Genomic DNA, 25,358 nt, shown 5'->3' on the forward strand with positions numbered 1-25,358 from the left:
GTGCATGGCAGGCTGGGCATGCCTCGTGCACTGCTGCACTCTCCTTTCCTCCCCCTCTCCCTCTTCTACTGGTGCTCTCCGCCTCTCTTTTGGTTTTCTCTTCTGTTTGAAAGCCACCAGCCCCTAGCTTGTGGGATGTTTTCAGGGGGGGTTATTATTTGTTTGTTTTATCACTTCATTTACTTTCGCAGCTGCTGTTTGTAGTACTACTACTAGAAGTTTTGGTAATGTTATTGATGTCATCATTGTCTCCTCCTCCTCTTCTTCAGCTGTTCATCATTATCCCCATCAGGCTCAGCTTCATGCTTGATCAGGTGGTTGTGGTCACAGTGTTATCAGACATATAAGATCAAGTGAATTAAGCTTGTCAACACTTCTCAATGAACTGTGCATGATGTACAAAAGCTCCAAATGTAATTTTTTTGCTTTTACAGAAGTTCCTACTGTAATCGTTTTCACTTTGATAGAATATCCTCCTGTAATCATTTTGGCTTTGACAGAAATTCCAACTGTAATCATTTTGGTTTTGACAGAAATTCCAACTGTAATCTTTTTGGATTTGACAGAATTTCCTCTAGGACTTTGTGCTCTACCCTTTTGCAGTGGTGTTTTCCTTGGGGTTGATTCTTTTGTTTGCTATCATTTATTTATCTGTTTATTTATTCATATAATTTTGGGTTTATCTAATGTTACATATTGTAATGCCATGTACCAAAATGGATTGCTCAGATATTGGGTGTGGCTGATCTGGTTTTGTTCATGGCTTCTTGAAATCCTGATATAACTATATATACCATATGTCTATTAAAAAAAACACGTCTGGTATGAATTGAAGAGGTACCCTTGTCCTACTCCAGCAGTGGTGGCAACAGCTCCTATGGTGTCATTGAGGAGAATGGTGGTACCCTTGCCATACTCCTGCAGTGGTGGCAACAGCTCCTATGGTGTCATTGAGGAGAATGGTGGTATCCTTGCCATACTCCTGCAGTGGTGGCAACAGCTCCTATGGTGTCATTGAGGAGAATGGTGGTATCCTTGCCATACTCCTGCAGTGGTGGCAACAGCTCCTATGGTGTCATTGAGGAGAATGGTGGTATCCTTGCCATACTCCAGCAGTGGTGGCAACAGCTCCTATGGTGTCATTCAGGAGAATGGTGGTATCTTTGCCATACTCCTGCAGTGGTGGCAACAGCTCCTATGGTGTCATTGAGGAGAATGGTGGTATCCTTGCCATACTCCTGCAGTGGTGGCAACAGCTCCTATGGTGTCATTGAGGAGAATGGTGGTATCCTTGCCATACTCCTGCAGTGGTGGCAACAGCTCCTATGGTGTCATTGAGGAGAATGGTGGTATCTTTGCCATACTCCTGCAGTGGTGGCAACAGCTCCTATGGTGTCATTGAGGAGAATGGTGGTACCCTTGCCATACTCCTGCAGTGGTGGCAACAGCTCCTATGGTGTCATTGAGGAGAATGGTGGTATCCTTGCCATACTCCTGCAGTGGTGGCAACAGCTCCTATGGTGTCATTGAGGAGAATGGTGGTACCCTTGCCATACTCCTGCAGTGGTGGCAACAGCTCCTATGGTGTCATTGAGGAGAATGGTGGTACCCTTGCCATACTCCTGCAGTGGTGGCAACAGCTCCTATGGTGTCATTGAGGAGAATGGTGGTATCCTTGCCATACTCCTGCAGTGGTGGCAACAGCTCCTATGGTGTCATTCAGGAGAATGGTGGTATCCTTGCCATACTCCTGCAGTGGTGGCAACAGCTCCTATGGTGTCATTCAGGAGAATGGTGGTATCCTTGCCATACTCCTGCAGTGGTGGCAACAGCTCCTATGGTGTCATTGAGGAGAGTGATGGTGTCCTCTATGTCATGTGGGTTCTGTGCGGCATGCATCCATTTGCATTCATGTTCACATTGGCCATTTTACATAGTTTGGTGAATGCCTTCTTCAAGTCTGAAGGTGTTCATGTTCACATCAGCCTGGTCTGTCTGGGTGATGTTTGTGTCTGTACTGTGAAATCCTCAATGCCTCTCACTTTTCTCTGAGTATATCTTGTTCCAGTAGTGGTAGTTGTAGCAATAGTTGTAGTCTTAGCAGTCTAACATGTTCACTTGTATGCAGTAGTAGGTAGTAGTAGCAGCAGAAGCATGTGATATAGGATGTGTGTGTGTGTGTGTGTGTGTGTGTGTGTGTCTTGTGTGTGCAGTTGAAGTGGTAGTAGTAGCAATAGTTGTAGTCTTAGCAGTCTAACATATTCACTTGTAAGCAGTAGTTGGTAGCAGTAGCAGCAGAAGCATGTGATAAAAGACGTGTATGTGTGTGTGTGTGTGTGTGTTTGTTTATTTTAACCTCATAGTATCATCCCATTGCCATGAGGAAACCCGTAAACAAAACTGAATGATAGTGAACAGCGTGGACAGTGGTTTTGACTTGAAGTTTGTTCATTTGCCACACTGTAAAGTGCAGGTAGTTTCCAGACACTTATAGAGGAAGGGACATATATTATGCACAACCTGCTGTGTGATTTCAGCTGTCTTCTCTCCATCTTTCTGTTCTTGCACACAGTGTAGATCCTTTCTGGCTGTGGTTTGTCTCACGCTTTGGGGGAGAAAAAAGCAATGGATCATTAGATTTTGTGTTTCTGTCTTTGCTGTATATTAACAAAGTGAGTTTGTGTAACCTTCCTGATTGGATTCTTTATATGTCAGTGTGCGTGCGTGCATATGGGGCTGTTGAAGGTAAAGGTTAATACTGGCATTTTCTGTGTAACCACAAGTGGTAGAGAAAGTGTATTGGAGAGATGGCAGTGTTTACAGGGCTGTCTCACCATCACCTTCATGGCCATGTTGCTGCACTGCACACGGTGGAACAATGTCAGATGCATGGTACACTTTTTAGCTATATTTTTTTTTCAAACATGTGGAAATTGATATTGACTCATAAATGGTTTACAGCTAATGTTACACAGCTAAAATCGTAATTATATGAAATGATAATTGTGTAGACAAGCATTGTTGTGGGCATCAAAACAGATCCTGTCAGAAGGAAGAAACAGGTCAGGCTGGTTGAATTGGTTCAATGTGTATACAGTTTTACAAAATATGATTATGAAAATACACACATTCTTGGTGTCAATTTTTTGTGTTTTTTTGTGTTTTTGTTTTTAATCAAGCATTTTAAGAAAATCATGCCCATATTTGTTTTATTGTTTTTAAGAATTTGTTTTTGTTGCATTCTTTGAACTTGAACAAGTTGAAGGAGATGCATATATGTTTGTGCTGTCATCACAAAGCTGACTGAATGGTTGTACTGCTATGATTAAAATAGCTCTTGTACTGTTGTGAATAAAGGTCCTTGTACTGTTGTGAATAAAAGGTCCTTGTACTGTTACAATTAAATGGTCCTTGTGCTGTTATGAATAACATTGTGTTTGTACTGTTATGAATAAAACAATCAGTTTGATATGGAGTCCTGAAGATGGAAGACATGTAGATGGCAGACGAAGCTGATGTGTGACTATGGTATATAGTGGGTTGGATGCTTCATATCTTTTCAAAATCAGCTGTTCCATATATTCTTCTTGTGGATTCATAAAGTCTTGAATGACTCCATGTCTGACTTGTTTTTAGACCAAAGCAAGAATATCCTCTGTTCACCATCTTTAGTTTCTGTTTGTTTTTGCTATCAGAACAGACACTTCAGGCTTTGTTTTATTTTTTATGCTTTTAAGATGTATCATGTTGCATTGTACTGCATTTTATCCAAGGAAGTGTCCATGGAAAAGTTCCAGGAATCCCCGTGTTAAGATATCCTGAAATGATTGCATTATTGATTGATGATATGTTTGGTTGGGAGTGACAGATCTTGAGTACACAAGTAGAAGTTGAAGCTGTGTTTTATTCACCTGTTAGAATACAGCAACAGGGCATTTTACTCACTGGTTAGAATAGAGATGTAGGTATTTTGTATACCTGTTGGAATGGATCATGGTCATGTCATGGAGTATCAGGGGTTGTGGTTGGTGGGGGCAGGGTGTTATGGGGAAGTTTTGGGGAGGCTGGGGGGGGAGGGTTGTGGTTGGTGGGGGAGGGTGTTTAGGGGAAGTTTTGGGGAGGTGGGGGGGAGGGTTGTGGTTGGTGGGGGAGGGTGTTTAGGGGAAGTTTTGGGGAGGCTGGGGGGGGAGGGTTGTGGTTGGTGGGGGAGGGTGTTTAGGGGAAGTTTTGGGGAGGTGGGGGGGAGGGTTGTGGTTGGTGGGGGAGGGTGTTTAGGGGAAGTTTTGGGGAGGTGGGGGGGAGGGTTGTGGTTGGTGGGGGAGGGTGTTTAGGGGAAGTTTTGGGGAGGTGGGGGGGAGGGTTGTGGTTGGTGGGGGAGGGTGTTTAGGGGAAGTTTTGGGGAGGTGGGGGGGGAGGGTTGTGGTTGGTGGGGGGAGGGTGTTTAGGGGAAGTTTTGGGGAGGCTGGGGGGGGAGGGTTGTGGTTGGTGGGGGAGGGTGTTTAGGGGAAGTTTTGGGGAGGTGGGGGGCAGGGTTGTGGTTGGTGGGGGAGGGTGTTTAGGGGAAGTTTTGGGGAGGTGGGGGGCAGGGTTGTGGTTGGTGGGGGAGGGTGTTTAGGGGAAGTTTTGGGGAGGTGGGGGGGAGGGTTGTGGTTGGTGGGGGAGGGTGTTTAGGGGAAGTTTTGGGGAGGTGGGGGGGAGGGTTGTGGTTGGTGGGGGCAGGGTGTTTAGGGGAAGTTTTGGGGAGGTGGGGGGATCAGGATGCGGAGTATCAGAGGTCATTAACTAGAATGGTGCAGCAAAAAAAGAAAGAAAAAAAAAGAAAGAAAAACAAAAAGTAGTTTTAAAAAATCCCAACAATAACAACAAGAAAAAAGAAAGACTAAACAAGAGAAAACAGAAATAAAACAACTACCACCGCAAAGATAAACCCAACCCAACACGTGTGCACCAGGTTTAGGATGGGTGTGTTGGTATTGTTTCAAAAATACAACCCCTCTCACACCACTCCTCACAAAACAACAAAGACCCCAACACGTGTGCAGCAAGTGAGGGTGTGGCGTGTTGGTGTTGTTGCAGGCGGGGAGAGGAAGGGCTGGTTCCGCTACACGGACAACATTGGCACCAGGAACCCCTGGGTGCAGAAGCTGTTTGCCGCCTTCAGGGAGGACGCTGTCAAGATCCGCAAGGTCTGCGGCTCCCCCGCCCCCTCCCCCTCCTCCTCCAGCACCAAGGTCAGGGTCGGCACGCTTTGTTGAGGGTGGTAGCGATAGTGATGGTAGTATGGATGATGGTTCTGTTACTGCTGCTGCTGCTGCTACTACTACTTCTACTACTGATGAGAATAACTACAACTACAACTACTACTGCTACTAATGATGATGATGATGAGAATACTACTGCTGCTGCTGCTACTGCTGCTGTTACTAAAAACAATAATAAAACAATAATAATAATAATGACCTGAAAACAGTAATAATATTGATAATAGTAACAAATAACCCCCCAAAAACAACAATAATGATAACAATAATGATGACAGTGATAACAATAATGATAAGTGTAACACTGACACCACGCCTTCGTGATCTATCCCAGCAAGGCAGGTGTGTACTGACTGTGTTACGCTGAGGTTTGGAATAATTTTGTTCAACATCTGTTTTGTTTGAGGGTTGATGGTCTCGGCAGTCAGTTGGGGAGGTGTATGGTGGCTGTAGTGTCATGAGCAGTTAGTGCTGTTCAGCCGTGAGGAATACTGTGTGCTTGACTGCCAGCACTTTATGAGGTCAGCTGTATTCCATGTACCGAGATAAATGATATATCAGTATTGTGTACACTAAAACTACTGGAACTGCTCTGTTGTGGGAATTTATGCAAGAAATTACACTGACAGGTGCACAATAACTTTCACTTGGAAGTAATACAAAAAGACTCACTTTGTGATTTGAGTACCTAATGAAATCAAATTGAGTTTTAAATGTATTTTTGCAAATAAGCTCGCAAGCACTCAACATGGAAACAAGCAGAAATAGGAGCAATCAGCCTCAGTCTCCTGTTCTGCAGAATTATTTCTGAAACATTATTCAAGTTCTCCTCATCACTGTCTGCAACATTCATAATTTCCTCAAACATTTGAAAAGATTGCAAGTCTGATTTTCTGGCATCAACATTTTGAAGAAGACTGGTTTCAGTTCTTGGGAGAAAAAAAAAACGATTTTGCTAGAACCGTATGACATATTGACTTGGTTGGAAAGGGGAAGAAAACAACTTTTGTGAACCTTTTCTGAGCTTATGGACATCAGTCAGTGGTTCTGTACTTTCTGAAGTAGGCCATAACATTTGATGAAAATCCTGTTACTGGAACGGAGATAGGAGCCACAGAACGCTCTGAGAGCTCCGATAATTTCATAGCAGTTTTATGCTTCTCTCTCTCTCTCTCTCTCCCCCTGTCTGTCCCTGTGTGTCTGTCTCTCTCTTCTTGTTGCTTTAGCATTCACATACAGGTGTGATGTTTTTGTGTGCATCTTGTACACATACCCATGTAGTATGAACACATACATGCACACACATATTATGTCCACTTACCTATGTAGTATGAACACATACATGCACACACATATTATGTCCACATACCCATGTAGTATGAACACATACATGCACACACATATTATGTCCACATACCCATGTAGTATGAACACATACATGCACACACATATTATGTCCACATACCCATGTAGTATGAACACATACATGCACACACATATTATGTCCACATACCCATGTAGTATGAACACATACATGCACACACATATTATGTCCACATACCCATGTAGTATGAACACATACATGCACACACATATTATGTCCACATACCCATGTAGTATGAACACATACATGCACACACATATTATGTCCACATACATGCACATAAAGAAAGATTTAGTCCAGTAGCTTGGATACTTTCATTTGTTTTTAAAAAGTTCTTTTTAAGGTGCTATCATTTCTTATTTTAACCTGCACATACAGGCATGATGCCATTATATGCAACTCATACACATGCACACCCATGTGAGCATGCCCACATCTTATCTGCTGCACACCCATGTGAGCAAGCCCACATCTTATCTGCTGCACACCCATGTGAGCATGCCCACATCTTATCTGCTGCACACCCATGTGAGCATGCCCACATCTTATCTGCTGCACACCCACCCGCTTGCACACATCTTATCTGCTGCACACCCATGTGAACATGTCCACATCTTATCTGCTGCACACGCATGTGAGCATGCCCACATCTTATCTGCTGCACACCCACCCGCGTGCCCACATCTTATCTGCTGCACACCCATGTGAACATGTCCACATCTTATCTGCTGCACACGCATGTGAGCATGCCCACATCTTATCTGCTGCACACCCACCCGCGTGCCCACATCTTATCTGCTGCACACCCACCCGCGTGCACACATCTGCTGCACACCCACCCGCGTGCCCACATCTTATCTGCTGCACACCCACCCGCGTGCCCACATCTTATCTGCTGCACACCCACCCGCGTGCACACAAAGAAAGACAGGCAGAGGGAGGAAAGAGTGAATGAGATCAGAGTGAAAAAACTTCAGACACTGAAGGGTGGACTTTCTCCATTGAGCGTGTTTTCCTGCGCTGTGTGTGTTGCAGATTGCAGGGGGCGGAGTGGGGGGCAGCAACAACCCCACCCCCGCCCACTCCCCTGCCCACTCCACCTCCACCTCCCCCTCACGCTCCCCCAGCCATCTTGGAGGTCAGGGGGGTCAGGGGGGTCAGCCGACACAGCGCCCAAAAACAACACGCCTCCTGGAGAGCTGCTGCGTCATCAAGGTCACTGTACTTGTATGGTGGAGTGTAGTGTAGTGTAGTGCAGTGTGTAGTGTAATGTAGTGTGCAGTGTAGTGCAGTGTGTAGTGTAATGTAGTGTAGTGCAGTGCAGTATAGTGTGTAGTGTAATGTTGTGCAGTATAGTGTGTAGTGTAATGTAGTGTAGTGCAGTATAGTGTGTAATGTAGTGTAGTGCAGTATAGTGTGTAGTGTAATGTTGTGTAGTGTAGTATAGTGTGTAGTGTAGTGCAGTACAGTGTGTAGTGTAATGTAGTGTAGTGCAGTATAGTGTGTAGTGTAATGTAGTGTAATGCAGTATAGTGTGTAGTGTAATGTTGTGTAGTGTAGTGCAGTATAGTGTGTAGTGTAATGTATTGTAGTGCAGTACAGTGTGTAGTGTAGTGTAGTGTAGTGCAGTATAGTGTGTAGTGTAATGTAGTGTAGTGCAGTATAGTGTGTAGTGTAATGTGTAGTGTAGTGCAGTATAGTGTGTAGTGTAATGTAGTGTAGTGCAGTATAGTGTGTAGTGTAATGTAGTGCAGTGCAGTGCAGTATGGTGTGTAGTGTAATGTTGTGCAGTATAGTGTGCAGTGCAGTGTAGTGTAGTGCAGTGCAGTATAGTGTGTAGTGTAATGTTGTGCAGTATAGTGTGTAATGTAGTGTAGTGCAGTATAGTGTGCAGTGTAATGTAGTGTAGTGCAGTGCAGTATAGTGTGTAATGTAGTGTAGTGCAGTATAGTGTGTAGTGTAATGTAGTGCAGTATAGTGTGTAGTGTAATGTTGTGCAGTATAGTGTGTAATGTAGTGTAGTGCAGTATAGTGTGTAGTGTAATGTTGTGCAGTATAGTGTGTAATGTAGTGTAGTGCAGTATAGTGTGTAGTGTAATGTAGTGTAGTGCAGTGAAGTGAAGAAATGTAGTGTAGTGCAGTGAAGAAGTGTAGTGTAGTGTAGTGTAGCGTAGTGAAGAAGTGTAGTATTGAAGAAGTGTAGTGTAGTGTAGCATAGTGAAGAAGTGTAGTATTGAACAAGTGTAGTGTAGTTTAGCGTAGTGAAGAGGTGTAATATTGAAGAAGTGTAGTGTAGCGTAGTGAAGAAGTGTAGTATTGAAGAAGTGTAGTGTAGTGTAGTGAAGAAGTGTAGTATTGAAGAAGTGTAGTGTAGCGTAGTGAAGAAGTGTAGTATTGAAGAAGTGTAGTGTAGTGTAGCGTAGTGAAGAAGTGTAGTATTGAAGAAGTGTAGTGTAGTGTAGTGTAGTGAAGAAGTGTAGTATTGAAGAAGTGTAGTGTAGTGTAGTGAAGAAGTGTAGTATTGAAGAAGTGTAGTGTAGTGTAGTGAAGAAGTGTAGTATTGAAGAAGTGTAGTGTAGCGTAATGAAGAAGTGTAGTATTAAAGAAGTGTAGTGTAGTGTAGCGTAGTGAAGAAGTGTAGTATTGAAGAAGTGTAGTGTAGTGTAGCGTAGTGAAGAAGTGTAGTGTAGTGCAGTGAAGAATTGTTGCGTAGTGCAGTGTAGTGAAGATTATTGTCATGATGAGAGGTGATTGTTGTCATCCAGGTGATTGTTGTGATGACAGATGATTGTCATGATGAGAGGTGATTGTTGTGACAACAAGTGATTGTCATGACGACAGGTGATTGTTGTGACAACAAGTAATTGTCATGACGACAGGTGATTGTTGTGACAACAAGTAATTGTCATGAAGACAGGTGATTGTTGTGACAACAAGTAATTGTCATGATGAGAGGTGATTGATGTGATGACAGGTGATTGTCATAATGACAGGTGATTGTTGTGACAAGTGATTGTCATGATGACAGGTGATTGTTGTGATGACAGGTGATTGTTGTGACAACAAGTGATTGTCATGATGACAGGTGATTGTTGTGATGACAGGTGATTGTCATGATGACAGATGATTGTCATGACAGGTGATTGCTGTGATGACAGGTGATTGTGGTGACAACAAGTGATTGTCATGACGACAGGTGATTGTCATGACGACAGGTGATTGTTGTGATGACAGGTGGAGGACGTGACGATCTACATGGTGTCCACCCCCAACACCAAGCGAGGGGGTCATCACAAGTTCCTGGTGTCAGACAAGAAACAGCTCCACCTGCCGACCGACATGTCTGTGGTGCACATGGAATACACAGAGTACTACTTCCCTGACGGCATCGACTATCCTGGTCAGTGCACACACACACACACACACACACACACACACACTCCTCACCCTTCCCACACAGACACACACACATTGAGTACACACATACCGAGTACACACACACACACACACAGGTTTTGTGTTTAAGTCATTTGAATTTTTCATTTGCTTGGGTGTCCTGATATGGCCCTTTGTGGTGGGCTGGACTGTAATCAGTAATGTTAGTTCAGATTGTACAGCCCTTGGTGTTGTGTTGTGTTGTGCAGTGCCTCATGACATGTGCTGTGTTGTGCAGTGCCTCATGACATGTGCTGTGTTGTGCAGTGCCTCATGACATGTGCTGTGTTGTGCAGTGCCTCATGACATGCTGTGTTGTGCAGTGCCTCATGACGTGTTGTGTTGTGCATGACGTGTTGTGTTGTGCAGTGCCTCATGACGTGTTGTGTTGTGCAGTGCCTCATGACATGTGCTGTGTTGTGCAGTGCCTCATGACATGTGCTGTGTTGTGCAGTGCCTCATGACGTGTTGTGTTGTGCAGTGCCTCATGACATGTTCTGTGTTGTGCAGTGCCTCATGACATGTGCTGTGTTGTGCAGCGCCTCATGACATGTTGTGCAGTGCAGCGCCTCGTGACATGTTGTGCAGTGCAGCGCCTCGTGACATGTTGTGCAGTGCAGCGCCTCGTGACATGTTGTGTTGTGCAGCGCCTTGTGACATGTTGTGTTGTGCTGTGTTGTGTATTGCCTCATGATGTGTTGTGCAGTGCAGTGCCTCATGACGTGTTGTGTTGTGCAGCGCCTTGTGACATATTGTGTTGTGTTGTGCAGTGCCTCATGACGTGTTGTGTTGTGCTTTGTTGTGCAGTGCCTCACCCCAACATGTACATCCATGATGTGTTGTGTTGTGTTGTGCAGTGCCTGCCTCATGACGTGTTGTGATGTGCAGTGCTGTGCAGTGCCTTATGACATATTGTGATGTGATGTGTTGCGCAGTCCGCCATGACATGTTGTGATGTGCTGTGTTGTGCAGTGCCTCATGACATGTTGTGATGTGTTGCGCAGTGCCTTATGACATGTTGTGCTGTGTTGCACAGTGTCTCATGACATGTTGTGATGTGTTGTGCAGTCCCCCATGACATGTGCTGTGTTGTGCAGTGCCTCATGACATGTTGTGATGTGTTGCGCAGTGCCTTATGACATGTTGTGCTGTGTTGCGCAGTGCCTCATGACATGTTGTGATGTGTTGTGCAGTCCCCCATGACATGTGCTGTGTTGTGCAGTGCCTTATGACATGTTGTGATGTGCTGTGTTGCGCAGTGCCTTATGACATGTTGTGATGTGATGTGTTGTGTAGTGCCTTATGACATGTTGTGCTGTGTTGTGCAGTGCCTCATGACATGTTGTGATGTGTTGTGCAGTCCCCCATGACATGTGCTGTGTTGTGCAGTGCCTTATGACATGTTGTGATGTGATGTGTTGTGCAGTGCCTTATGACATGTTGTGATGTGCTGTGTTGTGCAGTGCCTTATGACATGTTGTGCTGTGTTGTGCAGTGCCTTATGACATGTTGTGATGTGCTGTGTTGTGCAGTGCCTCATGACATGTTGTGATGTGATGTGTTGTGCAGTGCCTCATGACATGTTGTGATGTGTTGTGCAGTGCCTTATGACATGTTGTGATGTGATGTGTTGTGCAGTGCCTCATGACATGTTGTGATGTGTTGTGCAGTGCCTTATGACATGCGATGTGTTGTGCAGTGCCTCATGACATGTTGTGATGTGTTGTGCAGTGCCTCATGACATGTTGTGATGTGTTGTGCAGTGCCTCATGACACGTTGTGATGTGTTGTGCAGTGCCTCATGACATGTTGTGATGTGTTGTGCAGTGCCTCATGACATGTGATGTGTTGTGCAGTGCCTCATGACATGTTGTGATGTGATGTGTTGTGCCTCATGACATGTTGTGATGCGATGTGTTGTGCAGTGCCTTATGACACGTTGTGATGTGATGTGTTGTGCAGTGCCTCATGACACGTTGTGATGTGTTGTGCAGTGCCTCATGACATGTTGTGATGTGTTGTGCAGTGCCTCATGACATGTGATGTGTTGTGCAGTGCCTCATGACATGTTGTGATGTGATGTGTTGTGCCTCATGACATGTTGTGATGCGATGTGTTGTGCAGTGCCTTATGACACGTTGTGATGTGATGTGTTGTGCAGTGCCTCATGACACGTTGTGATGTGATGTGTTGTGCAGTGCCTCATGACATGTTGTGATGCGATGTGTTGTGCAGTGCCTCATGACACGTTGTGATGTGATGTGTTGTGCAGTGCCTCATGACACGTTGTGATGTGATGTGTTGTGCAGTGCCTCATGACATGATGTGATGTGATGTGTTGTACAGTGCCTCATGACACGTTGTGATGTGTTGTGCAGTGCCTCATGACACGTTGTGATGTGTTGTACAGTGCCTTATGACATGTTGTGATGTGTTGTGCAGTGCCTCATGACATGCTGTGATGTGATGTGTAGTGCCTCATGACATGCTGTGATGTGATGTGTTATTGCAGTGCCTCATGACATGCTGTGATGTGATGTGTTGTGCAGTCCCTCACCCCAACCTGTACGTACTGGTGAACCCGGTGAAGGTGACTGTGGACTTCCTGACGCTGCTGTGGTCACAGTACTTCCTCTTCACCCTGGTCCAGAGTGTGGTCAGTGCTCACCTCTCACCTGTCTGGGGACCTCTTGTGTCCTGTATTTCATTGTGATGAATGCTGAGGCGTGGTGACCATGTGCTGTGGGGGTCACTTCATGTTTAGGACTGCTCAGGAAGGCTGTATTGTTATGACATTATATCCCTGCGTCAGGCAGGCTTTTTGGGACGACGTGGTCAGACTGTATTGCTGTGACATTATATCCCTGCGTCAGGCAGGCTTTTTGGGATGACGTGGCCAGACTGTATTGCTATGACATTATATCCCTGCGTCAGGCAGGCTTTTTGGGACGACGTGGTCAGACTGTATTGCTGTGACATTATATCCCTGCGTCAGGCAGGCTTTTTGGGATGACATGGCCAGACTGTATTGCTATGACATTATATCCCTGCGTCAGGCAGGCTTTTTGGGACGACGTGGCCAGACTGTATTGCTATGACATTATATCCCTGCGTCAGGCAGGCTTTTGGGGACGACGTGGCCAGACTGTATTGCTATGACATTATATCACTGCGTCAGGCAGGCTTTTTGGGACTGCTCAGGAAGGCTGTATTGCTATGACATCATATCCCTGCGTCAGGCAGGCTTTATGGAACGACGTGGCCAGACTGTATTGCTATGACATTATATCCCTGCGTCAGGCAGGCTTTTTGGGACGACGTGGCCAGACTGTATTGTTATGACATTATATCCCTGCGTCAGGCAGGCTTTTTGGGACGACATTGCAAGACTGTATTGCTATGACATTATATCACTGCGTCAGGCAGGCTTTTGGGACGACGTGGCCAGACTGTATTGCTGTGACATTATATCCCTGTGTCAGACAGGTTGAGAGATACAGAATACGCCCCCCACCCTCCCCTCCCCCACATGACCCAGTACTAACACCCAGATAACACAAAGTGTAACAAAGAAATCAATATCTATATTCAACACATGACAATAAAGCTACCAGATACACAGAGGGGATCAGTCACAACGATGGGAAGCACTGACCTTAACAATAAAGACAAGTAAACAAATGAATGAATAAATCAACGCATGAATTAACATGAAAACAAGCGCAAAACGAATTGATCACAATCCTTCATGAGAAGGTCTCAAGTTTGATGTATGTGAAAACATTGAATTGATGTTTCTTGGAGAGGAAACAGTGATGATGAAATACAGATTGGGTGTATGAGTATCAGTGTGTGTGTGAGAGACTCTGTGTGTGTGTGTATATGTGCGACTGCGTGTGTGTGTGTGTGTGACTGCGTGTGTGTGTGTGTGTGTGTAACCACTGGAGGTAATGAACTGAAATCCCATAGATTGCAGTGACACAACATTGACAGTGACAATGGGAAGGGAATCAGAAAGGATGACGATGACGATGATGTGCGGTAGATGACAACGGTGATGACGAAATTGAAGAGCAACAAGGAAGACAGTCATAGAAATGACAGGGAGAGGGATGTAAACATGGACACTAGGAGAACTCCTGGAAAGCACTGGAAGCGTTGAACAGGACGTCAGGCTGAAGGACACAGGATGGGAGGCAGCAGAAGTGGGCCCATTGAAACAGTGCATGTTGTCTGTGATCCACTGGCAGGATTCACACCTGTGTGTGTGTGTGTGTGTGTGTGTGTGTCTGTGTCTGTGTCTGTGTATGTGCACATTTTTTTTAACAAAAACAGTTTTTGTTTCCATGTCAGACAGGAATTGCAAAATGTTTATATTTGTATGTGGCGTGACGCACTGGAAATTAGCAATAAATGTTTATATTATCGAAACTTTAAACTAGATTTTGGAAGAGAAAAGTATATTTCCAGTCTGCCTGACTGTTACGTCTTGACATTAATACAGTTCAGGTGCAGTAGTCACAAATTGCCTGTAGAGGCCGGTAGACGTTGTGATATTCCATGTGATTTGCGGACTTGCTGTGATTGTGATATGGGTGTTAATTGGAGACGAATTTCATGTTATCATGGAATGCCCGAAAAATGATTACATTCCAAACAAATATTTTGACCTGAAATCAGTTTTCAATTTTAGCAATTTGTTGAAAGCAAGGAGAAGAGCGTGTTTGAAAGTAGGGAAATTCATCAAAATGGGAAAGATCACACGATGGTATGATCCTTGCTTATCTGTTTTTATCACCAGTTTCAGCGTTTTAATTGCTGTTCACGTTTTAATCAAATGATGTTACTTTATATCCTCCATAGGGGTCAGAGGATGAAATAATGTTGATTGTTGCCTTTTGACAGGAGTTGGATCTTGGCGACCAGGGTCCCACAGAGCACATTGACATCAAACTGGAAGCGCTCATGCCCCGGGTCAGTCGCCTTTCACAAGGCTGTTGGTTTTCTGTTGTTGTTTTCTTTTTCTGTTCAGGAGGCATACTGTTCAGTGTTTTGGATGTATTGTTTGTTGTGTAATTAATAGAGTTCACACGATTTCTGACTTGGAGCAATTAAGATCATTCTGAACAGTTATTCTTGCTGACAAATAGACATCTGGCAGGCCAGTATCAGACATTTATATGGTGATAAGAAGACAGTGTGTCTGAGTGTTTAACAGTGGGGGTAAATGGATGTGAGATAGATAGGTTTGAACTGTTTCACTGACAGTGGGGGTAAATGGATGTGAGATAGATAGGTTTGAACTGTTTCACTGACTGTGGGGGTAAATGGATGTGAGATAGATAGGTTTGAACTGTTTTATTGACTGTGGGGGTAAATGGATGTGAGATAGATAGGTTTGAACTGTTTCACTGACTGTGGGGGTAAATGGATGTGAGATAGGTTTGAACTGTTTCAATAACTGTGGGGGTAAATGGATGTGAGATAGATAGGTTTGAACTGTTTCACTGACTGTGGGGGTAAATGGATGTGAGATAGATAGGTTTGAACTGTTTCAATAACTGTGGGGGTAAATGGATGTGAGATAGATAGGTTTGAACTGTTTCACTGACAGTGGGGGTAAATGGATGTGAGATAGGTTTGAACTGTTTCACTGACTGGGGGTAAATGGATGTGAGATAGATAGGTTTGAACTGTTTCACTGACTGTGGGGGTAAATGGATGTGAGATAGATAGGTTTGAACTGTTTCACTGACTGTGGGGGTAAATGGATGTGAGATAGATAGGTTTGAACTGTTTTACTGACTGTGGGGGTAATTGGATGTGAGATAGATAGGTTTGAACTGTTTCACTGACTGGGGGTAAATGGATGTGAGATAGGTTTGAACTGTTTCACTGACTGTGGGGGTAAATGGATGTGAGATAGATAGGTTTGAACTGTTTCACTGACTGTGGGGGTAAATGGATGTGAGATAGATAGGTTTGAACTGTTTTATTGACAGTGGGGGTAAATGGATGTGAGATAGATAGGTTTGAACTGTTTCACTGACTGTGGGGGTAAATGGATGTGAGATAGATAGGTTTGAACTGTTTTACTGACTGTGGGGGAAATTGGATGTGAGATAGATAGGTTTGAACTGTTTCACTGACTGTGGGGGTAAATGGATGTGAGATAGATAGGTTTGAACTGTTTTACTGACAGTAGGGGTAAATGGATGTGAGATAGATAGGTTTGAACTGTTTCACTGACTGTGGGGGTAAATGGATGTGAGATAGGTTTGAACTGTTTCACTGACTGTGGGGGTAAATGGATGTGAGATAGATAGGTTTGAACTGTTTCACTGACTGTGGGGGTAAATGGATGTGAGATAGATAGGTTTGAACTGTTTCACTGACTGGTTTGAACTGTTTCACTGACTGTGGGGGTAAATGGATGTGAGATAGATAGGTTTGAACTGTTTCACTGACTGTGGGGGTTAATGGATGTGAGATAGATAGGTTTGAACTGTTTCACTGACTGTGGGAGTTAATGGATGTGAGATAGATAGGTTTGAACTGTTTCACTGACTGTTCCCCATCAACAATTCAGTTAATGTTCTGAAGGCGGCGTCACTGCACTCGGACAGATACATGCTACACCACATGTGCTAAGTGAAGGCCTGACCAGCAGCGCAGCCCAACACATTTAGTCAGGCCTTGAGGTTGAATAAAATAAAGTGAAATAGGATAAGATATGAATATTAAATGAACAAGACTTAACATAGGTCATTAGGTCATATTCAAGTCAGACTTTTACATTGACTGCGTGAGATATGAGTGAAGTGGTCTTTTTAACATTGTTTTAACTCTTTCACTGCCATAGGTGACTTGTCGACATGGAGGGGTCATGCTGATAGAGCGTTTTTCACATTGTAACAAAGATTGACAGCTGCAGCCTGGTTCCCGCCAGTAGAATAGTAACTTACCTTTGTTCCCTGACCCAGTGGAAGTGAACACGTCTTGTGTTGTTTTGACATGAACCGAAGCCTGTGACTGAGAGCATCATTTCCAAAATGCTTGGTGCTGGGGAGTTTTTCACTCAGAAACTTGGTGGTGAAAGGGTTAATCCAGACTGTGTGTGGTCTTTTTAGCATTGTTTTAACTCTCTCCATACGAACGGCAAAAGAGAAGACGTTAACAGCGTTTCACCCCAATTACCACCATCAAAATATTGCAAGCGGAAGGCTCTTATACTGAAGAGATGAATGTTGACAAAGAGTACCACAGTTCTGACGACGGAAGCTAAAGGTTGGGTCATTGAGACACCCACTGGACATCCGAGGGGTCTGTGTAGAGGAGAAGAGAGGACTGGCCGTACTGAGTGAGTTAATGGACCCTTTCACCTTGCTTGGTGTTCTCCTCCACTGGTGTGACCAAGTGATGGGGGATCAGCCCTGGAGCGGCCTGGCCCTTTGTGGTTGATGGGCAGTGGGCAACAGGATTGGATTGGATCCTTAGTGGAGGACTGTGATCATGATTTGATCCTTAGTGGAGGACTGTGATCATGATTTGATCCTTAGTGGAGGACTGTGATCATGATTTGATCCTTAGTGGAGGACTGTGATCATGGTTTGATCCTTAGTGGAGGACTGTGATCATGATTTGATCTTTAGTGATGGACCATGATCATGATTTGATCCTTAGTGGAGGACTGTGATCATGATTTGATCCTTAGTGGAGGACTGTGATCATGATTTGATCCTTAGTGGAGGACTGTGATCATGATTTGATCCTTAGTGATGGACCATGATCATGATTTGATTCTTAGTGGAGGACTGTGATCATGATATGATCCTTAGTGATGGACCATGATCATGATTTGATTCTTAGTGGAGGACTGTGATCATGATATGATCCTTAGTGATGGACTATGATCAACATGATTTGATCCTTGGTGAAGAACCATGATCATGATTTGATCCTTAGTGGTGGACTATTACCATGATGTGATCATCAGGTGATGACAGTGACCATGATGACCGTGATGTGATTGTCAGGTGATGACAGTGACCATGATGACCATGATGTGATCATCAGGTGATGACAAATGACCATGATGTGATCATCAGGTGATGACGATGACCATGATGACCATGATGTAATTATCAGGTTATGACTATGACCATGATGACCATGATGTGATTATCAGGTGATGACAATGACCATGATGATGTGAACATCAGATGATGACAGTAACCATGATGGCCATGATGTGATCGTCAGGTGATGACTATGACCATGATGTAATCGTCAGGTGATGACTGTGACCATGATGTGATCGTCAGGTGATGACTATGACTATAATGTATCGTCAGGTGATGACAGTGACCATGATGACCATGATGTGATCATCAGGTGATGACTATGACCATGATGTGATCGTCAGGTGATGACAGTGACCATGATGACCATGATGTGATCGTCAGGTGGTGACAATGACCATGATGTGATTGTCAGGTGATGATAGTGACCATGATGTGATCGTCAGGTGATGACAGTGACCATGGTGACCATGATGTGATCGTCAGGTGATGACAGTGACCATGATGTGATCGTCAGCTGATGACAGTGACCATGATGACCATGATGTGATCGTCAGGTGGTGACAGTGACCATGGTGACCATGATGTGATTGTCAGGTGATGACAGTGACCATGATGTGATCGTCAGGTGATGACAGTGACCATGATGACCATGATGTGATCATCAGGTGATGACAGTGACCATGATGTGATCGTCAGGTGATGACTGTGACCATGATGACCATGATGTGATCATCAGGTGATGACTATGACCATGATGACCATGATGTGATCATCAGGTGATGACAATGACCATGATGTGATCGTCAGGTGATGACAATGACCATGATGTGATCGTCAGGTGATGACAATGACCATGATGTGATCGTCAGGTGATGACAATGACCATGATGTGATCGTCAGGTGATGACAATGACGATGATGTGATCGTCAGGTGGTGACAGTGACCGTGATGACCATGGTGTGATCATCAGGTGATGACAATGACCATGATGTGATCGTCAGGTGATGACAATGACCATGATGTGATCGTCAGGTGATGACAATGACCATGATGTGATCATCAGGTGATGACAATGACCATGATGTGATCGTCAGGTGATGACAATGACCATGATGTGATCGTCAGGTGATGACAATGACCATGATGTGATCGTCAGGTGATGACAATGACCATGATGTGATCGTCAGGTGGTGACAGTGACCGTGATGACCATGATGTGATCGTCAGGTGGTGACAGTGACCATGATGACCATGATGTGATCATCAGGTGATGACAATGACCATGATGTGATCGTCAGGTGATGACAATGACGATGATGTGATCGTCAGGTGGTGACAGTGACCATGATGACCATGATGTGATTGTCAGGTGGTGACAGTGACCATGATGACCATGATGTGATTGTCAGGTGGTGACAGTGACCGTGATGACCATGATGTGATTGTCAGGTGGTGACAGTGACCATGATGACCATGATGTGATCATCAGGTGATGACAATGACCATGATGTGATCATCAGGTGATGACAGTGACGATGATGTGATCGTCAGGTGGTGACAGTGACCATGATGACCATGATGTGATCGTCAGGTGATGACAATGACCATGATGACCATGATGTGATCATCAGGTGATGACAATGACCATGATGTGATCGTCAGGTGATGACAATGACCATGATGTGATCGTCAGGTGGTGACAGTGACCATGATGTGATCGTCAGGTGGTGACAGTGACCGTGATGACCATGATGTGATTGTCAGGTGGTGACAATGACCATGATGTGATCGTCAGGTGGTGACAGTGACCATGATGACCATGATGTGATCGTCAGGTGGTGACAGTGACCGTGATGACCATGATGTGATTGTCAGGTGGTGTTGCCGGGGGAGGGCAAGGTGGAGGGTCAGCCTGACCGGCCGGAAGCAGTCCAGATGCAGATCTCCAAGCTGACGGCGACCAACTGCCGCATGGACGACAAGCTGACGAGGAAGGACTTGCAGAGGGCGCTGGATGGTTACTACGGCAGTCACCTGTTCCACACGGCGGAGTTCCCCAACGACTCCCTGCCCCACCGCCTGGCCCCCTGGCAGCTGGAGAACCACGCGGCAGGGAAAGACAACCCTTACCTGGACCAGGCCGTCAAGGGCCTGCTGGACTGCGACCCAAACCTCCTGCAGTTCCCCGACCCCCCCGCCACACACACCCTCACCTCACACAGCCTCAAGATGGACGCCCTCTGTGATGTGTGGGGGCTGCACCTGGAGCAGGTAGTGTCTGCGGGGGTTTGGAGGGGAGGGGGGCGGGCCTTGATGTGGCGTGTGTGGGTGGTCCTTGGTGTTGATGTGTGTTGTTGTTGATGTGTGTTGCTGTGGTGAGTGGTGTTGATGTGTGTTGCTGTGGTGAGTGGTGTTGATGTGTTGTTGTTGGTGTTGTGTTGTGGTGAGTGGTGTTGATGTGTTGATGTGTGTTGTTGATGTGTGTTGTTGATGTGTTGTTGTTGGTGTTGTGTTGTGGTCAGTGGTGTCGCTGTGTTGATGTGTGTTGTTGTGGTCAGTGGTATCACTGTGTTGATGTGTGTTGTTGTGGTCAGTGATGTTGATATGTGTTTTTGATGTGTGTTGTTGTGGTCAGTGGTATCACTGTGTTGATGTGTGTTGTTGTGGTCAGTGGTATCACTGTGTTGATGTGTGTTGTTGTGGTCAGTGATGTTGATATGTGTTTTTGATGTGTGTTGTTGTGGTCAGTGGTGTCACTGTGTTGATGTGTTGTTGTGGTCAGTGGTATCACTGTGTTGATGTGTGTTGTTGTGGTCAGTGGTATCACTGTGTTGATGTGTGTTGTTGTGGTCAGTGGTGTCGCTGTGTTGATGTGTGTTGTTGTGGTCAGTGGTATCACTGTGTTGATGTGTGTTGTTGTGGTCAGTGATGTTGATATGTGTTTTTGATGTGTGTTGTTGTGGTCAGTGGTGTTGATATGTGTTTTTGATGTGTGTTGTTGTGGTCAGTGGTGTCACTGTGTTGATGTGTTGTTGTGGTCAGTGGTGTTGATATGTGTTTTTGATGTGTGTTGTTGTGGTCAGTGGTGTTTTGGTGTGTGGGGGCTCACCTGGAACAAGTGTGGGGTGTGTTTGTGGTGGATGGTGTTGCTGTGTTGATGTGTGTTGTTGTGGTTGTTGTTGGTGGTGGTGTTGTTGTGGTTGTTGTATTTGGTGTTTGTTTTGTGTGTTGTAGCTGTTGTTGTTGGTGTTGCTGTGTTGTGTGTTGTTGCGGTTGTTGTTGATGTTGATGTATTGTGTGTTGTGTGTTGTGGTTGTTGTTGATGTTGATGTGTTGTGTGTTGTGGTTGTTGTTGATGTTGATGTGTTGTGGTTGTTGTTGATGTTGATGTATTGTGTGTTGTGGTTGGTGGTGGTGGTGTTGCTGTCTGTTGTTGTGATGTCCACAGCTGTGGGTGGAGTTGTGTCACTGTGTGTCACTGTGTGTCACTATGTCCACAGGTGTGGGTGGAGTTGTGTCACTGTGTGTCACTATGTCCACAGGTGTGGGTGGAGTTGTGTCACTGTGTGTCACTGTGTGTCACTATGTCCACAGGTGTGGGTGGAGTTGTGTCACTGTGTGTCACTATGTCCACAGGTGTGGGTGGAGTTGTGTCACTGTGTGTCACTGTGTCCACAGGTGTGGGTGGTGTTGTGTCACTGTGTCCACAGGTGTGGGTGGAGTTGTGTCACTGTGTCCACAGGTGTGGGTGGTGTTGTGTCACTGTGTTCACAGGTGTGGGTGGTGTTGTGTCACTGTGTGTGACTGTGTGTCACTGTGTCCACAGGTGTGGGTGGTGTTGTGTCACTGTGTCCACAGGTGTGGGTGGTGTTGTGTGACTGTGTGTCACTGTGTCCACAGGTGTGGGTGGTGTTGTGTCACTGTGTCCACAGGTGTGGGTGGTGTTGTGTCACTGTGTGTCACTGTGTCCACAGGTGTGGGTGGTGTTGTGTCACTGTGTCCACAGGTGTGGGTGGTGTTGTGTCACTGTGTGTCACTGTGTCCACAGGTGTGGGTGGTGTTGTGTCACTGTGTGTCACTGTGTCCACAGGTGTGGGTGTTGTGTCACTGTGTGTCACTGTGTCCACAGGTGTGGGTGGTGTTGTGTCACTGTGTGTCACTGTGTTCACAGGTGTGGGTGGTGTTGTGTCACTGTGTCACTGTGTCCACAGGTGTGGGTGGAGTTCCTGGGCGTGCAGAACTTCAGGAACCGGCCGGTACCGTGCGTGGAGGCGTTCCCCCTGACCATGTGGCTGGGCATCACCCACAGCCCCGCCCCCTCCTCCTCGGAGCCCCGCCTCTCCGTGCAGAGCAACACCACGCTGCGCTCAGACCACAGGGGCAGCAACTCCGACTCCCCGCAGCCCAGCAGGGGGGACGATCGGCCCAGCCACCTACCGCTGAGTGGGCGTGAGAGTCTGGACGACTGCCACTCCCTGCAGTCGGAGGACTTGAACCTTCAGCAGCCGGCGGCGGACATGACTGCCTTCCTGCTGTGCCACTTTGGGGCCAAGATGCGGGTGCAGGTGAACCACTGGCAGTACCTGTTCCTGATGCGGCTCTTTGAGTCCCTGGCGCGCTTCCAGGAGGAGCTGGCGGCCGACCTGGCGCTGTGGGGGTCCACGCAGACCTCCATCGTCCACTTCCCCGTCCTCTTCCCGGAGTCGGAGCTGGCCATCGTCTGCCCCTACCAGATGCACCAGCGCACATTCTCCGATGACTTCAGCCCCAGTCTGCCCAACTTCCTGGACGTCTTCACCACAGGGGGCAGCACTGGGGCTGCTGTGCCCCCCTCCACCGACACCATGCTGGTTCATGAACCTTCAGACCCAGGTAGGGCACAGTGACACCGGTGTTCAGAGACAGGAAGTTTTGTGTTCTAAACTAAGTTTATTCAAAGAAACACAAACGCAGCTGTTTTTTCAGTTTCAGTTTTCAGTTTCTTAGGGAGGCGTCACTGTTGATAAATTCATATACTCTGTTGTGTATTTACCTGTGTATGTGTGTGTGTGAGAGTTCCTTTTCATGGTGTGGTGTATTGATCTGTGTGTGTGTCTGTGACCTTGTGGTGTTATGTGTTCAGCTGTGTGGTAAGCAACAGTGATGATGATTTTGCTGTCAGACATGACAAACAGCTGATGATGATTTTGCTTTCAGACATGACAAACAGGTGATGTGATGATGATTTTGCTTTCAGACATGACAAACAGGTGATGTGATGATGATTTTGCTGTCAGATATGACAACAACTGATGATGATTTTGCTGTCAGACATGACAAACAGCTGATGGTGATTTTGCTTTCAGACATGACAAACAGGTGATGTGATGATGATTTTGCTGTCAGATATGACAAACAGCTGATGATGATTTTGCTGTCAGATATGACAACAGCTGATGATGATTTTGCTGTCAGATATGACAACAGCTGATGATGATTTGCTGTCAGACATGACAAACAGCTGATGGTGATTTGCTGTCAGACATGACAAACAGCTGATGATGATTTGCTGTCAGACATGACAAACAGCTGATGATGATTTGCTGTCAGACATGACAAACAGCTGATGATGATTTTGCTGTCAGATATGACAACAGCTGATGATGATTTGCTGTCAGACATGACAAACAGCTGATGATGATTTGCTGTCAGACATGACAAACAGCTGATGATGATTTTGCTGTCAGATATGACAACAACTGATGATGATTTTGCTGTCAGACATGACAAACAGCTGATGGTGATTTTGCTTTCAGACATGACAAGCCAGGTGTGTGTGACAGAGAACAACAATGTCATCCCAGTGCTGTCATCGGACAGCAGCATGCCAAACAGCTCTGTCGGCCAGAATGCCATGCCTGTAGCCAGCGCCAGGAGTGGGGACACCGTGGGCCCAGCGGCCACAGGCGAGCAGCAGGTCAGTGTGCAGTCTGCAGTGCCCGACCCCCGGTCCTCCCAGATGTCAACGTCAGCCGGCACAGACTCTGGCATCGGCCTGGAGAGGAAGTCCTCCCTGAAGAACTGCAAGACGTCCAAGGGGGCTGAGGTGAAGAAGGCCTTCTCCTCCGCCTTCTCCAACTTCACCGACAAGCTGAAGAACACGTTTGACGACAGCGTGTCGGACGATTTGGATTCCATGTCGCTGCAGACAGACACGTCAGATGACGACGACAATGAGCTGTTGTCACTGGAGGACACGGACGAGGTGCCAGCGTTCATCCACGAAGGGCGGTCAGACGCGGGTTCGAACCCGGACACCTACAGCGACATGGAGACCTCCAGTATCTACGCCGACAGCTCCACCACCAAGGGCAGGGAAATGGTAAAGGGTTGTGGGACGTGTCTGCTGAATGGTCTGTTTGAATGAGACAGTTCTCTTCATCCAGTTTCTCTGTTCTTTCTCTCTTTAACTGTCTGTCTCTGTCTCTGATGAACGAGACGTTTCTCTCCATCCTCTTTCTCTGTCTGTCTCTGTCTCTGATGAACGAGACATTTCTCTTCATCCTCTTTCTCTGTCTCTGTCTCTGATGAACGAGACGTTTCTCTCCATCCTCTTTCTCTGTCTGTGTCTGTCTCTGATGAACGAGACGTTTCTCTCCATCCTCTTTCTCTGTCTGTGTCTGTCTCTGATGAACGAGACGTTTCTCTCCATCCTCTTTCTCTGTCTGTGTCTGTCTCTGATGAACGAGACGTTTCTCTCCATCCTCTTTGTCTGTGTCTGTCTCTGATGAACGAGACGTTTCTCTCCATCCTCTTTCTCTGTCTGTCTCTGTCTCTGATGATCAAGACATTTCTCTTCATCCTCTTTCTCTATGTCTCTGATGAATGTGACATATCTCTTCATCCAGTTTCTCTGTTCTTTCTCTAACTGCCTATCTCTGTCTGTGATTGTCTCTCTGTTCACTGCCTGTCTCTGTCTCTCCTGTAGAAATGACTGGCATCTGTACCTGGCCTCCCTGTTGATGTGAGGATTGGCAGTGACGCTGCTTGGCCTGGAGTTCCACTGTGACCATAGAGTGACCTCTTTCGTGACTTGTCAAACTTGTGACTGGTCACCTTGTGATTTTGGTCAGACTTAACCATATGCCTCATTGCAGAAAAATTCCAAGGGAACTTATCCTGTGCCAAGGGAAGTAACTCCTCACTGAACTCAC

At 45.9% G+C, this 25,358-nt stretch overlaps 1 protein-coding gene across 2 annotated transcripts in view; it reads left to right on the plus strand.

The window, feature by feature from the left end:
- Positions 1–25,358, plus strand: part of LOC143287026 (bridge-like lipid transfer protein family member 3B) — an 83,526-nt gene that overhangs the window by 47,605 nt on the left and 10,563 nt on the right. For both annotated transcript variants that reach the window (XM_076595038.1, XM_076595039.1), the window contains exons 10-17: positions 5,077–5,231; positions 7,681–7,860; positions 9,880–10,045; positions 12,630–12,736; positions 14,986–15,054; positions 20,041–20,436; positions 22,377–23,037; positions 23,961–24,526. In XM_076595038.1, the coding sequence (XP_076451153.1) occupies positions 5,077–5,231; positions 7,681–7,860; positions 9,880–10,045; positions 12,630–12,736; positions 14,986–15,054; positions 20,041–20,436; positions 22,377–23,037; positions 23,961–24,526 (2,300 nt within the window). The remainder of the gene's footprint in view (positions 1–5,076; positions 5,232–7,680; positions 7,861–9,879; positions 10,046–12,629; positions 12,737–14,985; positions 15,055–20,040; positions 20,437–22,376; positions 23,038–23,960; positions 24,527–25,358) is intronic.

The sequence above is a fragment of the Babylonia areolata genome, chromosome 10, assembly GCF_041734735.1.
Source record: "Babylonia areolata isolate BAREFJ2019XMU chromosome 10, ASM4173473v1, whole genome shotgun sequence".
Classification (NCBI taxonomy): domain Eukaryota; kingdom Metazoa; phylum Mollusca; class Gastropoda; order Neogastropoda; family Buccinidae; genus Babylonia; species Babylonia areolata.